This window comes from Gopherus flavomarginatus, chromosome 7 (assembly GCF_025201925.1).
Source record: "Gopherus flavomarginatus isolate rGopFla2 chromosome 7, rGopFla2.mat.asm, whole genome shotgun sequence".
Taxonomy (NCBI): Eukaryota; Metazoa; Chordata; order Testudines; family Testudinidae; genus Gopherus; species Gopherus flavomarginatus.
The window spans coordinates 99,490,054-99,506,921 of NC_066623.1; the positions used below are offsets into that span (position 1 = coordinate 99,490,054).

At 38.4% G+C, this 16,868-nt stretch overlaps 1 protein-coding gene across 18 annotated transcripts in view; it reads left to right on the forward strand.

Moving 5' to 3' along the window:
* Positions 1-16,868, forward strand: part of DOCK7 (dedicator of cytokinesis 7) — a 172,798-nt gene that overhangs the window by 64,308 nt on the left and 91,622 nt on the right. For 17 of the 18 annotated variants that reach the window (XM_050961938.1, XM_050961940.1, XM_050961941.1 and 14 more), the window contains 7 exons: positions 3,375-3,441; positions 4,811-4,960; positions 8,087-8,167; positions 10,320-10,485; positions 11,177-11,319; positions 15,511-15,604; positions 16,098-16,260. In XM_050961938.1, the coding sequence (XP_050817895.1) occupies positions 3,375-3,441; positions 4,811-4,960; positions 8,087-8,167; positions 10,320-10,485; positions 11,177-11,319; positions 15,511-15,604; positions 16,098-16,260 (864 nt within the window). The remainder of the gene's footprint in view (positions 1-3,374; positions 3,442-4,810; positions 4,961-8,086; positions 8,168-10,319; positions 10,486-11,176; positions 11,320-15,510; positions 15,605-16,097; positions 16,261-16,868) is intronic. The other variant, XM_050961955.1, reaches the window with a different exon arrangement.

Below are 16,868 nucleotides of genomic sequence, written 5' to 3' on the forward strand. Positions count from 1 at the left end.
ACATTTTAGAAATTAATGAGTTCTGCTATTTAAGTTTATCCTGTCTATATTAGTAAATTTATAGCATATCTTTCAAAAGCATTGTTGCCCCTAATACAGATATTATTTGTACTTTGTGCTACTGTTTGTTATTTTTATGGCACCCAAAATTGTGCTAGCTGCTTCATGGTAGAGAGAGAGACATATGGGCTTGCCCCAATGAGCTTACTGTCTAAAGCTACACGTGATTTAATGAATGGTGGCAAACAAACAGCAGGCACGGGGTGGATGAGGAAGGACGGGGTAACAGCAATTTAAAAATATACTCAAGCAGGATTGTAACCTGGGACCATTGTCAGGCTGAACCAGACAGACCTTATTGCAAATGTAGGGAAAATTACCTTTCCTATGACCCAATCCAAGACATTCCACTCCTCTTTGTTAGGAGCAGTGCAGAGCTGTCAAGTTCAGATGCTCATGTTTTGTATGATTCTTACAGAGAAACAATGCTGCATATGGAGCTTTAGGGACTTTTTCCTGCAAGGTGCTATGTGTCACCCATGAGCTGCTGAACATGCTCCATCCCCATTTGCCTCATTCTGTTTATATAGCTCTCAGTACTGTGGTATGTGAGTGCTTCCGAATCTTTTAACATATTAAGCTTGACACCCCATTTTACAGAGGAGGAACTGAGGCACAGAGAGACTAAATGACTTGCCCAAGGTGTCAAAGGAAGTCTGTGACAGAACAGGGACTTGAACCCAGTTTTTTCTCAATCCCAGGTTAGTGCCCTAGCCACTTGGTCATCATTCCTTTCACTAGGAGCTGAGGCTACTTAGGTCTCCCAAGAGATGCTCAGCACTTTGTAGGACTAGCCCTTAAGAGCACCATGCTGCTCTCTGATACCAGAATCCAAATTGCTGCTTATCTACTAAAATATGCCTTTGCTCTTCGGACCATTCGTTCATTTCAAAAGCATATACCCCAGCGAATCAGACAGGTTCTGAAATGGCACACTGGGTCTAACTAGATAAGTGAACAATTACATAGCAGTAACTAACTTGAACAGTCATTTGCTCTGTTTCCTTGCCAATTATTTTTCACATATTTGTGTTGTGAATGCTCAACTGCCTTGACTGCTTGGCCATACAGCAAAGTCATAACTCTGAATAGTAGCATCAAACTTGTCATTGGAATGAATGTAATTTCATCAATGGAATATCATGACACCTCTGATGAAAGATGGACACCGATGATTATTTTTTTGCACTTTGTTAGACTCTTTAATCCAGGGATTTCAAAGATGCCATCAAATATAATAATATAATATATATAATAATATATATTATAATAATATCATATAATACAATCTGTAATAAAAGATGGTATATATTACATATTATATATTTACAAATATAAACTACCATAAGGTAGGTACTATTTTCCTCTATTTTACAGATGGGAGGTTATCAGCCCAGAGAAATTAAGTGACTTGTCCAAGACCACATGTTCAGTCAGAGCTGGATCAGGGAATAAGAGATGTAGGTGGCAAATTCTCATGGAAGAAAAAAATTCAGATGCCAAGAGTTTAAAAAAAAATAGATGCAAATTCTTAGAAAAATTGTTTTTAGTTTTCTAATCAGCCATAGAGCTGGTCAGGAAATTTAGCCAAAAATGTTTCCAATGAAAATTGGAAATTTTTTCAGATGAAAATGGTTGAGAGTAAGAAATTCTACCAATTCTAGGTTAAATGTTCTGAGTCCCAGTCTCCTGCTCCAACCATATGTCTTTAGAAAAAATTATCTTTTGATAATATGCAAGCGTGGCAAGAAAAGCTATACAAAGAATAAATGATAGAATAATTTCTATTTGAAAGTTTTCCCCAGCATGAAAGAGATCCCAACAGGGCCAGATTCTTTTTACAGCCCGTGTGTTCAACCAGAGACAGAATTTGACTCTAAAATATCCATCTTTACTGTGCAAGCAATAGATGATTGGACTATTTTTGTGTGTTTTTTGTAGGCAGGCTGGGAAGGCCAGGTGGGTTATTTCCTGGGAAGGGCACAATTCTAGTCTGTGCTAATTAGAAGGGATAGTGTTTCAAAGTGTGTCTCGAACATCAAACTGGTATTATAATATGCTGTGATACCAATAAAAGTCTTTGGGCTGATTTCATACTTTGAAACAAAGTCAGCATTCAGTCTGATCACACTCTTCAGAAACGCAAACCAAAAGGCAAGCATTGCAAACTATGCATCAAGCCAGATAGGAGCCAGCAAATAAGCTAGCCCTGCTTCCCTCTATCTAAAGGGTAAAGGGTTATTAGACTGTCGATACAGCTCTATGTGGTACCTCTACTGTGCTATATTTAGTCTTTTGAGAATATTCCTCTTTGGGAATATACAGCCCTGTTCCCGGATGTCCTTCTAATGAAGAGTAAACCTCGTCCCTTTGATTTTTATCCTTGTAATTATCTATTTTTGCTGTATATAGGAACTGCACTTAACATTTTTTTAAAGAAGATTTCTGTTTATTTAGTTGTCAACAGTAATTGGAAACCAAAACACAGAAACCAAAACCCAAGATCTTACTTCTAACAGTTCCTCTTTCAGGAAAGTCAGGGACATTCCTGATAACTAGTATTGGAAAGTGACAGTGTCACTTTCAAAAGAGCTTGACATTGTCAATGAGCTGTTTTGATTATGTCTAGGTGTACAGTGAATTCTCATCACAGAAGCTAAGGTTCCTCCATTTCCATTGGTCCAGCTATATCAGTTAATCATTGCTTTTCTTCGAGAAAACCACTAAACTGCTTTCCTTAGCTTCCAATAACACCAGTAGAAGATAACCAAATAAATATCTTGAGTTTAGGATTCTGATCCTACACCACTGCCAATCAACGAGACCAGGATCAGCCCCTGGAATTCTTCCCTTATCAGTTGCTCCTAGGAAAGAAGAAATAGTCTAGTTTTCATTGCCTGCTGACAGCTGTTTCAGATGCCACTTGTGTATTTTTTCCTGAAATGGTAACTGAGGAAGAGAGAGAGAGAGAGAGAGAGAGAGAAGCCCGACAAAAAAGGATACTATTAAGTTTCATATATCCAGTAGTCAGACTGAGCTAATGCTGGCGCCTGTCTAGTAACACTTTTTTGGTAGCCCCATGAGTGTCTGCAGAATTTGTTTTCATGTGAAAGATTTCTGTAATAAGATTCTGGTCCTTTTTGGGTATGTCTCCACAGCAAAGAAAAACTTGCAGCTTGGACTGTGGAGCTGTTTCATTGCTGTGTAGACTTCCGGGCCCTAGCTGGAGCCTGGGTTCTAGGACCCTGCAAGGTTTTTGGTTTTGAGTCAAACTCAAGTCAAATCAATTTATTTATTTGTCTCTTCCCTTAAAGATTTGAAATTGAAATTGAACCCATTTTTGCAAGTTTGGCTTTGTATGATGTTAAAGAAAAGAAAAAGGTATGTAGTTATTTTTTACTTACACGGTGACATGTTTGTGTATGGGGCATTAAAGGTATGTGTCCAAACAACTTACGGTTGAAGGCCCTAATCCTGCAAATACTTCCTACCATGAAGCCAATGGGACTACTTATGATAGGAAGTATAGTAAAGTATAGGTTTCAGTTGCACTACTCATGTATTTAAACATGTACATTTTGCAGGCTCAGGATCCAAGTTAAGGTATTACAGAAATTTCAAAAAGGTTCATTCTCTCTGTCTTTAATGACACATCAGTTCAAACAGACATGATTTTCTAAAAATATGCAAGCAACTTAAATCTGAATACCTGTAAAGGGACACTGTTAGCTAGTTTCAAGTTCAAAATGTATGAATGGAAAAATTAAACTAAAAAATGATTTAAAAAAAAAATATATATATATATATATTTTTTAACCCCCCTCCCCTTTTTTTTTTGAGTGATTCAAACATTGCCCTGGCATGTTGTCAATCCAAATAACATTTTGCTAGTGCATGAGAATAGGAAACTGACTAGAAACTAAACTGACCAGTCTGTTTTTGTAGTTAAGTTGAGTGAAATGCAAAGTGAATGGAGTGTAAGTAATGAGAAGTAAGCTAGATTTTGAAAATTCTTTTGGTTTTCATAATCCAAGATATTGTTAGTAACAAGGTAAAGATATTTTTAAAAATAAAGTATGTCTTATTTTGACACTGTCACTTCAATGCTTGAATATCTCAGATAGTCTTTTAAATGTGAGTAGGTCGACTTTGTGAACTTGGCTTAATTTTTTAGTCACATTTCACAGGCCAGTTTTGATCATCTTATGATTTCAGTCATTTTCTTACATGTGGTATGTTCTTGAAGTGGCTTTAGTGACCTCTGCTGTTGATAATGGCATGTTACTCCTTTTTGGCATTGGAATCTTACTACAGTCACTAGTATTTGGTATCTGTGGAATGTTTCAATGTATTAAGGTTACTCAGCCCCGTGCCATGCTATTTTTGTGTTTCATCCTAGCCTGGGGAAACTACTCTTATAGATAATTTCCTTCTCTGACACTTTGAAACTGTTGTAATAGTTAATCAAGGGATCTGAATCATATTTGAGAGAGGTACAGTAGGTTTTATAAATAACTTACATTTTTCTTTTCTTTCTGCTTTGCTTTCCCCCCTATTGTCTGCCTTTATGAAACTGATGATTTTGGACTTGAGACAATGCGGCTTGGTACTGTTGTTTGCTAAATAAGTGATATCAACAGGGGCCATTGTGCAGTCTTTTTCAGGAATGTTTTGAAATTGCTGGGGGTGTTTCTGAAGAGTTCACTATAAAGTGTAACAAACATCTAGAGCTAGCTAACATCTCCCTTAGATTTCAGAGAACTTCTACTTTGATTTAAACTCTGAACAAATGAAAGGAATGCTGCGTCCTCATGTCCCACCTGCTGCCATTACTACTCTGGCCAGATCAGCCATCTTTTCTATTACTTATCCCTCTCAGGATGTCTTTCTGGTTATAAAGGTAAGAAGGGGTGTGTGTGTGTGAGATGTCATTGTTCCTTGTTTATTTTAAATTAAAAAACTAGTACCTGTAGACCGCACAGACCTGTGACTCAAATGTATTGAGGCAAATTTTGTCCCTTGGTGATGGTCATGGGGTGTTCCCATAGGAACACCTAAGAATTTGACTAATTTCAAATGGTCTTTTTATGTTAAACATTTTTATATCAGACACTCTCCAATGGAGAAGTAGGCTTGTTTTAATATTGAAAACCCTAGAAAACAGCCTAGTGCATAGCTGCTTTTAAGGGACTGCTATTTTCTGTGAAAGGAAACAGTTTGATGGAACGTTAAAATGATAGAGAAGTTACTGGGTAACATTTAAAAAAAGATGCATATTCAAGTACCATATTCAAAAGTGACCTAGGGCCAGATTTTCAAAGATACTTAGGCACCTAAAGATGTAGATAGGCACGTAGGAGAGTTTTCAAAACCATCTTATCAGGAGACTCCCACTGAAGTTCTACTGAGCTGCAGATAGCTAGATACTTAGGCATTGCTGCGCTTGGTGTTGCAATGCCTTACTGATTTCGGAGCCTAAATCTCATTTTGAAAAATGGGAGCCTTAGACACTTGGGAGCCTAAATCCAATTGACAGTTAATTTAATAGAATTTTGTAACTGTGACCTAAGTGTGTAGTATGCCGATAATGTTGCATTTCGTCCCACGATTCTATTTCTGTTTTTTGCCTAGTTAATGTATCATTTTAACGCACATCCCTTTTCACGCACAGTTGAAAGGGGAGAGTTTCCTCAAATAGACTTCAAAGTTATCTTGCACAGAGGCTTCAGTATTCTAAAAAGTATTGTGATTTGGTATTGAGTGTATACTTGAGATGCTAATGCATTTCATTGATAGTTACTTATGAAACTGCATATATGTTAATGAATACATCCTAATGTGCTGTCCATAGCAGACTTTACAAAAGCAAATGTAAGATGCAAAAAACTAAAAAGGTAAACAAAATGAAACAACCATGGTGGTCGATACACAATATCACTAGTGCCCAGGGAAAGCTAGATCAAAGTACTTGTCTTTAATCCTTTTATCTTTAAATACCAAATGTTCTGAAACCTTTCCCTCACTGCTGTTCCTCAGGAAAACGTATCTCCAACCATTACACACAAAAACACAAAACAAAACAAAAAACCCTCTTATTTCTAGCATACGGAACTTTTTTCCGTAAACTCAGATTTGTGTACGTCGGGTTCACATAACTCGGGGACCGTCTGTATAGGGCTCTATCTTCAAACCTGGCCAGAAATTGAAAGAACAATATATGTCATGTAAGATATCTAAGTACCAGATCTGTGAGCATGATCAGGTAGATAAACATCTACATTATATACATTGCACCTACTTTTTATTGGCACCTGCAAAATTGTGGGCCCCTGGAGGGAGGCTGGATAAGGCCAGGTGGAAAATTAGACCCATAAAATGTAGTGTTGGTAACTTCAGGAATAAGGAGTGTGAAGATAAAGAATATTATTCCTCCTCTCACGTGGCTAGAAGAACACCCCAATGGGAGGGACATTCATAGAATCATAGACTTTAAGGTCAGAAGGGACCATTATGATCATCTAGTCTGACCTCCTGCACAACGCAGGCCACAGAATCTCACTCACCCATTCCTGTATTAAACCTGTGTCTGAGCTATTTAAGTCCTCAAATCATGGTTTAAAGACTTCAAGCTGCAGAGAATCTTCCAGCAAGTGTTCATCCCCTTGCTGGCTGAAATTGGGAATTGGATAAGTTCTCTACCTCAATCCCAGCATGAATTCTTCCCCATTGGAGAAAAGGGAATGTGTCACACCCTTTCTATTTGCAGCCATTGGTTACATCACCCTATAGCAAGCTATGTTTTAAAAATTGTTTCTGAATGTATGAACAGATGATTAAGCTTTTGGAAGTAAGTTAATATGGTGGCTCAGTCAAAATTGTCCCAAGAAAGATCAAGGAGTTTGGTAACTTAGGTCATATTCTGATCCCAGATTTGCCACACGTGTCATTGCATATCTTGTAAAATCAGGGTCTGCATTTGTACAGTAGCTTATTTTTACAAGATGAGAGGCAGAGATATACACCATGTAACTGAGATCAGGATCTAGCCAGAAGAGCTTGTGATTGCACACAAGGGCTTGTAAACTCAGTGTGGTAAGCACAGCTGGTAGCCATTTATTTAACAATGGTATTTTGATTTTTATTAGGTAATAATAGTAAATAAGCTAGAAAAATAGCTTGCCTTGTCAGCTGAATTTTCACATAGGTGTTAGCTTTGTTATGTATTACGAAATCACTAGCTATGCATCTGAACATTTCTAACTAACCATCCTAGCTAATCTGGGCATGCAAAGGATGATGGTAAATATTCTTCTTTCTTATTTGTATTATGGTGCCACCTAGAAGCCCTGGTCATGGGCCGGGCCTCATTGTGCTAGACGCCGTACAAACACAGAACAAAAAGGGCCCCCAAAGAGCTGACAGTCTAAGTAATGGCACGTATGCAATGCTTAGCTTGTGAAGGCAGGGGTGCTTTTTAAACCAATTGATATGTCCCCACCTGTCCTCACTGCTCATTTGTGTGATCCACCTGTTTGGTCTCATCTCCTATATTTCAGGCTCTTTGGGCAAGGACAGTAATTTTCTATACCTTTGTACTGGGCCTTGCATAATGGGACATCAGTCTGGTTGAGAACTTTAGGTGCTACTGCGATACAGATAAAATAACATTGAGAAGAACCAAATTCAGAAGAATCATGAAGTAAGAATCTGACACTTAATTCTTTAAAAGCCCTTGGCAAGCAGCTAAACTTTCAGAAGACTGGAATTTGGACCTTCATTTTTGCACTTGCAATTGAATTGTGGGTGAGAATTGGATTACTCACACTTCCGACTATCTGGCCAAGGAGCATGTTCTTTGATTTACATCTACAGTTAAATGTGCAGGTGCAAAAGGGAAACGAGCTTCAGCTCTTTTGAATATATATTCTTCTGAACATGTCTAAGCTACATAGAGTGTTCAGTTAATTTGCCATTCTCTGATAAATACATGTCCCTGTCCTCACTAACACCTGCTGTTTCTTCTCAGCTGGAAAAAGTATTACAGCAGGGGGATATTGGCGAATGCGCAGAGCCCTATATGATTTTTAAAGAAGCTGATGCCGCAAAGGTAAACATTTTTGGAAGTTTAGAGGAAATGTTGGCACTGATACTTACAAAGATATTGAAGTTTAATCATTCATATTTTAATTAAATGTATTGACCTTATTTCCCTTTACTGTGGGTTTGTCTGGGTTCCTGTTATTCCTGTTACTAAAACAATACCTTTAACTAGGAATCTTGTCAAATTCTAAAAGGGAATTATAAAATAATCCCAGTATCACAGCTGCTGGGGAGTTCCCCTGCTAGCGTTTGAATTGAGGTGCTTTTACAACCATATTTTCCTGTTTTCTTAAAATGTTTTCCTCTCTACTGATGTTGTGTGGAAGATCCACCCACACTTTGGGAGGGAAACTGACTATCATGAAACAAACTGTAATCCCGGTGCTCTTGTTGTGTGCACAAAGTAGCCAACTGAACAGAAAGAGACAATGTATATTTTTGTCTCTAATCTTTTTTTAGTTATGTATAATGAAGCACAGCAAAAGGCTTGGCCTCTTGGGCCACACTTCCAGTTGAATTCCTACCTCTCCTCCCTTGCTTCTCCCCTGTATAACCAGATTCTTTACTGTGGAAACCCTACCTACACTGCGGAAGAATGTATGCAGTTTTCATAGCTCAGAAGAATACCATAATTTTTACTGAACTCCCAAGCTGTTAAAGTGGTGGTTGTGCAAACCTGGATATGGTAAATGACTGCAGATCAGAGGCTAGAAGGGAGTGCATTGATTTTGCTGGCTTTCAGGAACAGACAGGAATACTAGTAGCATCTAAGAGACAACCTGTGCTGTGGCATTTCTTTGATCTTGTCCTTTGTAGGTTACTCCAAGATCAGCAATGGCTATAGAATGGAAAATCTCCATTTTATCTTTAGAAGAGCTACAGTTTAGAGCTGTAAAACTTTACCCAAGCTCAGTCAGTTTTTGTACAATTTAATTTTAAAAAATGACTTCACAGCCATCTTAAGAAAGACCCCTCCTGACCTAATGGAATATAGAATGAGGTGGTGCATGGCATCTTCTCTTGCTTATCATTTAATTTACTTCTGATTTCCTGAATGAGCATTGCAGATGAAGTGAAAAGCAAAAGGAAATGGTGAAGCCTGGATGCACCATAAAATGGATGTTCTGCCTGCATGTGATCCTCAAATCTGTCACCATACATTTTCCAAGAGCTAAGACTACAAACCCCTGGTTGCTAACTAAATTCTACTTCAGTTCTGCCTGACTAAAATTCATAGTTCCAGATGGCAAAGTTGATATTCACTTTCTCTTCTAGACTTTTATGCAATGATTCTCCCTAAGCGTTCAGATACCATGGTGATGGGTGCGTGTATATTGTATTTTGGAAACAGTGAGACAGGTGCTTTGAGAATTTTGGGCAAGAGGTTGGAAGGCCTCGTTGCAGCAAGGCACCTAAGCACATGTCTAATTTGAAGCATGGGAGATTTCCATGGAAGTTGAAGGACTACTCATGTGGTTAAAGTCATGCCTTGATGAATCGGGACCTGCATGTTAAAGACGCAGGACTGGGAGACAGGAAGCCTGAATTCTGTTTCAGGCTCTACCACAGACTCTATATGACCATGGGCAAGTCCGTTTAATTGCTTTCTGCCTCAGTTTCCCCATGTGTAAAATGGGGATAAAGACAGTGACCTCCTGTGTAAAGCACTTTGGGATCTACTAATGAAAAGTGCTATATAAAAGGTAGATGGTATTATTATTATTTTTGGGTTTTGTGCTGCTCCTGTCACCATAGTATCACCTCATATAATTAATAGCAATGATGAAATCCCTAGTGGACTTCCTGGAGTATAATTTAGCTGCCTTGTGAGGGCAGAGGGCCAAGTGATTTGAACTGGCAATTTCTGGAAGCTTAGAAACATTAAATCAGCTGCTTCTTTAGACCATCACTGCTCTACAGGATGGGAGCGTTCTGCGGCTAAATTCTTTACTGTTTGTAAAGCACTTGGGAATACTCGGATAGATGGTGCTACAGAAGTGCAGAGTATTATTATCATTATTTATTTATTATTTTAGGGATTGATGTAAAAGTAATTATTACTTTGCATGGACAAAGCCCCCAGAAACGTCTTTGATAACCAGAGGCTGGCTCCCGTTTCCTTTTTTTTTAATCAGTTGGAATTAATGTTTTGTTTGCAGAATAAAGAGAAACTGGAAAAGTTGAAAAGCCAAGCAGAACAGTTTTGTCAAAGATTAGGCAAATATCGAATGCCTTTTGCCTGGACAGCCATCCATTTAATGAACATAGTCAGCAGTGCTGGAAGTTTGGAGAGAGATTCCACAGAAGTAGAAATTGGCACAGGAGGTACAGTATATCCTGCGTTTTCATAAGGGAATATGTGCCTGAGCTAAATCTCATTGAAATCAATAAGAGTCTTTCTATTTACTTCAATGGGCTTTAGATCAGGTCTATATCCACTGTTCTTTCCTTTTGTCAGCTTGTTTCCCCCTTCGCCCCCTGCCTTCCTTCCCCGCCCCCTGCGGCTTTGTAACAGTCCTGGAAAAGGGTTGAAATAAAAAGGACAAGGCTGTGGTAACAAATAGGTTTATCTTTCAAGAATTTTACAAGCAAACCATCTGTTACATGCTATTTATACCCAGGCTGCTAAAACTGAAGAGCCTTGTAGGCTGATGAACATTTTCCAAAGGAGTGGATTAATCTTTGTGAACCACACAGCTCATCTGAAACTGCTCTTCAGCATCCCCAAAACTGCCAACTTCATCATCTTTCAGCACAAGAGAAATACATAAATCTCCAAACAATAAAGACTTTTATAATAGCAATAAGGCACTGGGGTGAGGTTGCTATGAAAGGAGCAGAGGTATTCAGCTGTGCTTCATAGCTTCCTGATGCCTCAGGAGTGTGATTGTCTTAGCATAACCACCTCTTCTATCATGCTTATTGCATAATTTTTGAATGAAGCAGTTATCTTCTTGTGTAGGAAATCTGCTTGAAACAAATGTAGATCTCTTTGTTTTTCTTCCTTTTGTTTTAGAACGCAAAGGATCGTGGTCAGAGAGACGGAATTCCAGTATTGTTGGAAGGCGTTCATTAGAAAGGACAACCAGTGGAGATGAAACTTGCAACCTTACTAGCTTTAGACCAGCTACTCTTACGGTGACAAACTTCTTTAAACAGGTACTGTACGAGCTATGGTCTTTGTAGTGTTTCCCATGACACAGTATGATTTGGTTCACCCTCCCGGTGAGGTCAGAGTAGAGCTGAGTGGATAATTCATAATCCATTGACTGAATTTAGCCTTGCTTTCCCATTCACAATTTGTGTTTGAGCAGCATCTGATTTCATTTATTTTACTGGAAGTGTATTCTACAAACTCATTTTTGCAAACAGTTTGTTGTGATCTGTGGATTCTTTCTGAAAAGTTCATTGTGAATAATTGATTTATGAAATTTGAGCTGTGTCAGTTTGTTTTGGGTGGACCCTTTGGTCACATGGCAATGTCACTGTTCCCTAACTGGATCAGTGTAACTCATAGAAACAGATTTCCTCTGAGAATATTAGTTCATTCTCCTCCAGTGTTCTCTAATAAACATTTAAAATTCACTGTTTTCATGAACATTCCTGCAGTATACCGGTTTGCCTGAATAATCACAGAAGTAAACACAAAGCAGCCAGTGAGAATGTATTGTTTTTATTTGAGTGAATATGTGCCAAGGATGTTTGATGTATTTGACCTACTCTCGGCCATGAACTGTAGCATAACTTTTGCCATGGTGGTTGCATCATCAGCTCACACATAATGACCTCAATTCTTAGAGTTCCCTCAACCTCTGTTCAAAGAACCCCATTCAGTTCAATGGATAATTTGCCATTGATTTCAATAGAAGCAAGACCAGGTTCTGCAGTGGGAGATGAGAATGGCCAGCAGCTCTTGGGATACTCTCAGCATTTAGAGGTCAGTTCCCATGGTGGAGCAAATCCTTTCTGATGCTGTGGTGCTGATGTCAGCTCTCCTCAGCTGAGACTCTGGGAGGTTTTGGGATTAATTGATAAACTCAACATTAACAAGTCACCGGGACCTGATGGCATTCACCCAAGAGTTCTGAAAGAACTCAAATGTGAAGTTGTGGAACTATTAACTAAGGTTTGTAACCTGTCCTTTAAATTGGCTTCGGTACCCAATGACTGGAAGTTAGCTAATGTAACGCCAATATTTTAAAAGGGCTCTAGAGGTGATCCCAGCAATTAAGACCAGTAAGTCTAATGTCTGTACCGGGCAAATTAGTCGAAACAGTAGTTAAGAATAAAATTGTCAGACACATAGAAAAACATAAACTGTTGAGCAATAGTCAACATGGTTTCTGTAAAGGGAAATCGTGTCTTACTAATCTATTAGAGTTCTTTGAAGGGATCAACAAACATGTGGACAAGGGGGATCCAGTGGACATAGTGTACTTAGATTTCCAGAAAGCCTTTGACAAGGTCCCTCACCAAAGGCCCTTACGTAAATTAAGCTGTCATGGGATAAAAGGGAAGGTCCTTTCATGGATTGAGAACTGGCTAAAAGACAGGGAACAAAGGGTAGGAATTAATGGTAAATTCTCAGAATGGAGAGGGGTAACTAGTGGTGTTCCCCAAGGGTCAGTCCTAGGACCAATCCTATTCAATTTATTCATAAATGATCTGGAGAAAGGGGTAAACAGTGAGGTGGCAAAGTTTGCAGATGATACTAAACTACTCAAGATAGTTAAGACCAAAGCAGATTGTGAAGAACTTCAAAAAGATCTCACAAAACTAAGTGATTGGGCAACAAAATGGCAAATGTAATTTAATGTGGATAAATGTAAAGTAATGCACATTGGAAAAAATAACCCCAATTATACATACAATATGATGGGGGCTAATTTAGCTACAATGAGTCAGGAAAATGATCTTGGCGTCATCGTGGATAGTTCTCTGAAGATGTCCACGCAGTGCGCAGAGGCGGTCAAAAAAGCAAACAAGATGTTAGGAGTCATTAAAAAGGGGATAGAGAATAACACTGAGAATATATTATTGCCCTTATATAAATCCATGGTACGCCCACATCCTGAATACTATGTACAGATGTGGTCTCCTCAGCACAAAAAAGATATTCTAGCACTAGAAAAGGTTCAGAAAAGGGCAACTAAAATGATTAGGGGTTTGGAGAGGGTCCCATATGAGGAAAGATTAAAGAGGTTAGGCCTCTTCAGCTTGGAAAAGAGGAGACTAAGGGGGGATATGATAGAGGTATATAAAATCATGAGTGATGTGGAGAAAGTGGATAAGGAAAAGTTATTTACCTATTCCCATAATACAAGAACTAGGGGTCACCAAATGAAATTAATAGGTAGCAGGTTTAAAACAAATAAAAGGAAGTTCTTCTTCACACAGCGCACAGTCGACTTGTGGAACTCCTTGCCTGAGGAGGTTGTGATGGCTGGGACTATAACATTGTTTAAAAGGGAACGGGATAAATTCATGGTGGCCAAGTCCATAAATGGCTATTAGCCAGGAAGGGTAAAGAATGGTGTCCCTAGCCTCTGTTCATCAGAGGATGGAGATGGATGGCAGGAGAGAGATCATTTGATCATTGCCTGTTAGCTTCACTCCCTCTGGGGCACCTGGCATTGGCCACTGTCGGTAGACAGATAATGGGCTAGATGGACCTTTGGTCTGACCCGGTACGGCCGTTCTTATGTTCTCTGGATTTCCCTGAGGAAGGTTTCAAATATTTGGTATTTAAAGATAAGAGGTTGGCAAGGGAGGCTGGACTATTTTTGAACTGTAAGCCATTTTGTTTTCAATTAAGTAAAGTATGAGGTAATTATTATTTGCCCCTTCTTAATTCCCATATAGACTAGCAGCTGAGGTAACTACTCTTGACCTAAAACTATATGCTTTCATTTCCCAATTTTCTTTAATGCAGTGCCTTGTTGGAAAAAAAGAATTGTTATTTGAGACTACTTTCCATCCTGTGATGTCATGTAATAGTGCATAATGTCTATTTATGAAATAAAAATGGTATTTTCAGGACCAGTTCATTCACCACTAGGAAACTGTTAAGATGTGAAAAAAGTAACTTTATCTATAGAAAAACTATTTACACTCTAGTTTTCCTGAAATATGGGTCCTAGATTACTCTTCTTGAAATCAGAGGGCCTGATTCTGTAGTTGCATATGCTGGGGTAAATCAAGAAACTCCACTGAAGCCAGTGCACTTACAGTGGCAGAAAACCAGTGTAAATGAAAGTAGAATCCAGCCCTATAGGATTTGGGCTTCCATAGGTGGTACCATTGGGGTGTTGGTGAAACACTCAGTGGTAGAGCTTGTTGAAAAAAGAGGAGGTAACTTTTGCCAAAATATTCACAAAAATGTAATCCCTTTTTCTGGTCAAAATTTGTAGTATTGATGGGATTATTGAAATTGTGAATTTCCAAAATGTTCCGGCAGCTCTACTCAGTAGCATATCTGCTCTCTTGCTGCAGTTCATGTCTTTTCATCAAATTAGTAATGAATACAAGTGGTTGAGAAATGGAAAAATCAGTTTTTTGAAAAAATTTAGGTTTTTCCGTTTCACAGAGTTTGAAACAGAAACCTCTTTTAATTTGCTTGAAGTTTTTTTAGATAACTTTTTTTTGATCATTTTCTAAATTTTGATCCCTCTGAACCTCTTCCCCTGTCCCTTTTTTTTTTTTTTTAAATTTTATTTTTTTTTTGGCCACCAAGTGCAATAAAATGATGTTCAGGGTGGTATTAGCATGTTTTTTGCTGCTCTGAAAAATGTCCTCAATTTTTGAAGCATTACCAAGTGGCAAAAGGAAAGGTGAAATTGTAACTCTGCCACTCTAACTTCTCCCAAGCCAAAGCTGAGTAAGTTTTGATGAGTTACAAAGTGGCAAAATGAAAAAAAGAAAAAGGACAAAGTGGAACTCCTCTCCCTGCTCTCTCTCAACCCGCCCCAAAACCCTAGACATCATTAATTCTATTGTGCTCATTGATAAAAAGGGGAGAAAAAGGGCAGAGGAAGGAAAGGGGGGGAAATCCTTTGAAATTTCATAATTTGAAAATTCAATTTTCTGTTTTTGATGAAAATAGGAATTTTTTGGGGGGGAGGATTTCTGAAAAAGGCTATCTTTATTTTTAAAAGTTTACAGTAAAAAATTTCATCCAGTTCCCATAATGAAAGGCCCATGATATTAACATAACCTGTTAATGTTCTCACCATCTTCTTCCAAGAAAGTATGTTTTAGAGTGAGGTGCAGGAAGGTGAGAAGTGATGTTTTTTTCTAATTGCATTCTTACGTAGGCCCTGTATTAAACATTTTTTTTCTCTCTAACAATAGGAAGGGGATCGCTTGAGTGATGAAGATTTGTACAAGTTCCTTGCAGATATGAGAAGACCATCTTCCGTTTTACGAAGGTTGAGACCCATTACAGGTATTTAACTATCTTGATGGAAAGAAACCTTTTTGGATTGTATATTATAAGATTGCTTGTCTGTCCCTCATAACTCCCACCTGATTCATCCACTCCTATACCCTTACTCATTCTCTGTTGCCTATCTGTGCCCCTCCAGCCCTTTATTTCAGTGTTGCACAAATGCATTTGCCTCAGGACTGTGGCATCGTAGGATCCCTGTGTATCTTCTAGATGGGAAAATGCTGCTATTGTAAACTATATAATTGGCAATTCAGGATAGTTCCTGATTGTATATTTATTACGCAGTCTAGTATTTCAAGTGCTAAGTGATGGGTTTCTAGATGTTTCCCTTAGGTCTATTAGCCTGTGAAATAATGTACTTACTCTCAGGATATTTTTCAGAAGCAAAAGGCAAGTATATTAACCTTCTCCACTCTAGAAAACAGCATTAATATGCACACTGAATTTGTATTTTTCTTTCAATTATTGTAATAAATTTTTTTTTCTATAGCTCAGCTGAAGATAGACATATCTCCAGCCCCAGAGAATCCTCATTACTGTCTAACTCCAGAATTGCTGCAAGTCAAACTTTACCCAGATAGCAGAGTTAGACCTACAAGAGAGATACTGGAGTTTCCTGCTCGGGATGTGTATATTCCAAATACTACTTATAGGTAAGATTTTGAAATACATATTAATCCCCATGAGATCAGCAGGTCCAGACCTTCCATGCTTATCATGTGGTTTGCTGCAAAACTTGCCGCAGCATCAGATCCCCTGTGCCAAAGACACCATAAAAAGTCAGATTCTTATGGCAAAAAATAAACAGCTGTAGAACAGTTCTTTGCAGAACCTAGTAGACGTAGCTGCATAAAACTCAGCAATTTGTGGGCTTTCTTACAATCTGAGTGAGTTTTCTTCATTTTTAGTCTGTATGAGGTTTACTTGAGTTTCGGTTACAAACAAACCCAAAACCTCAAAGGAAATTTCAGTTGAAACCTCACATGTTTCATGTGGTTTTGTGTTAAAATCATAATTACTTCAGCACAGTCCCAACATGAAACCATAAACCTGAGCTGTCTTTCAGTTACGTAATGAAACTCAAATCCAGATGAGTTTTACAACTGTGTCAGTAAATCGAGGCCATGATATCAGTGAACCAGGGGTTAATTTCAGCACATCTTTTCCCTCTTTTTGCTCATGTGTCATGGGGCGGTGCTGTAAGAGTGACATCTTGGAAGGCAGAAGAGAGAGAATGCCTTTTGAGAAGATAGGGTCACAT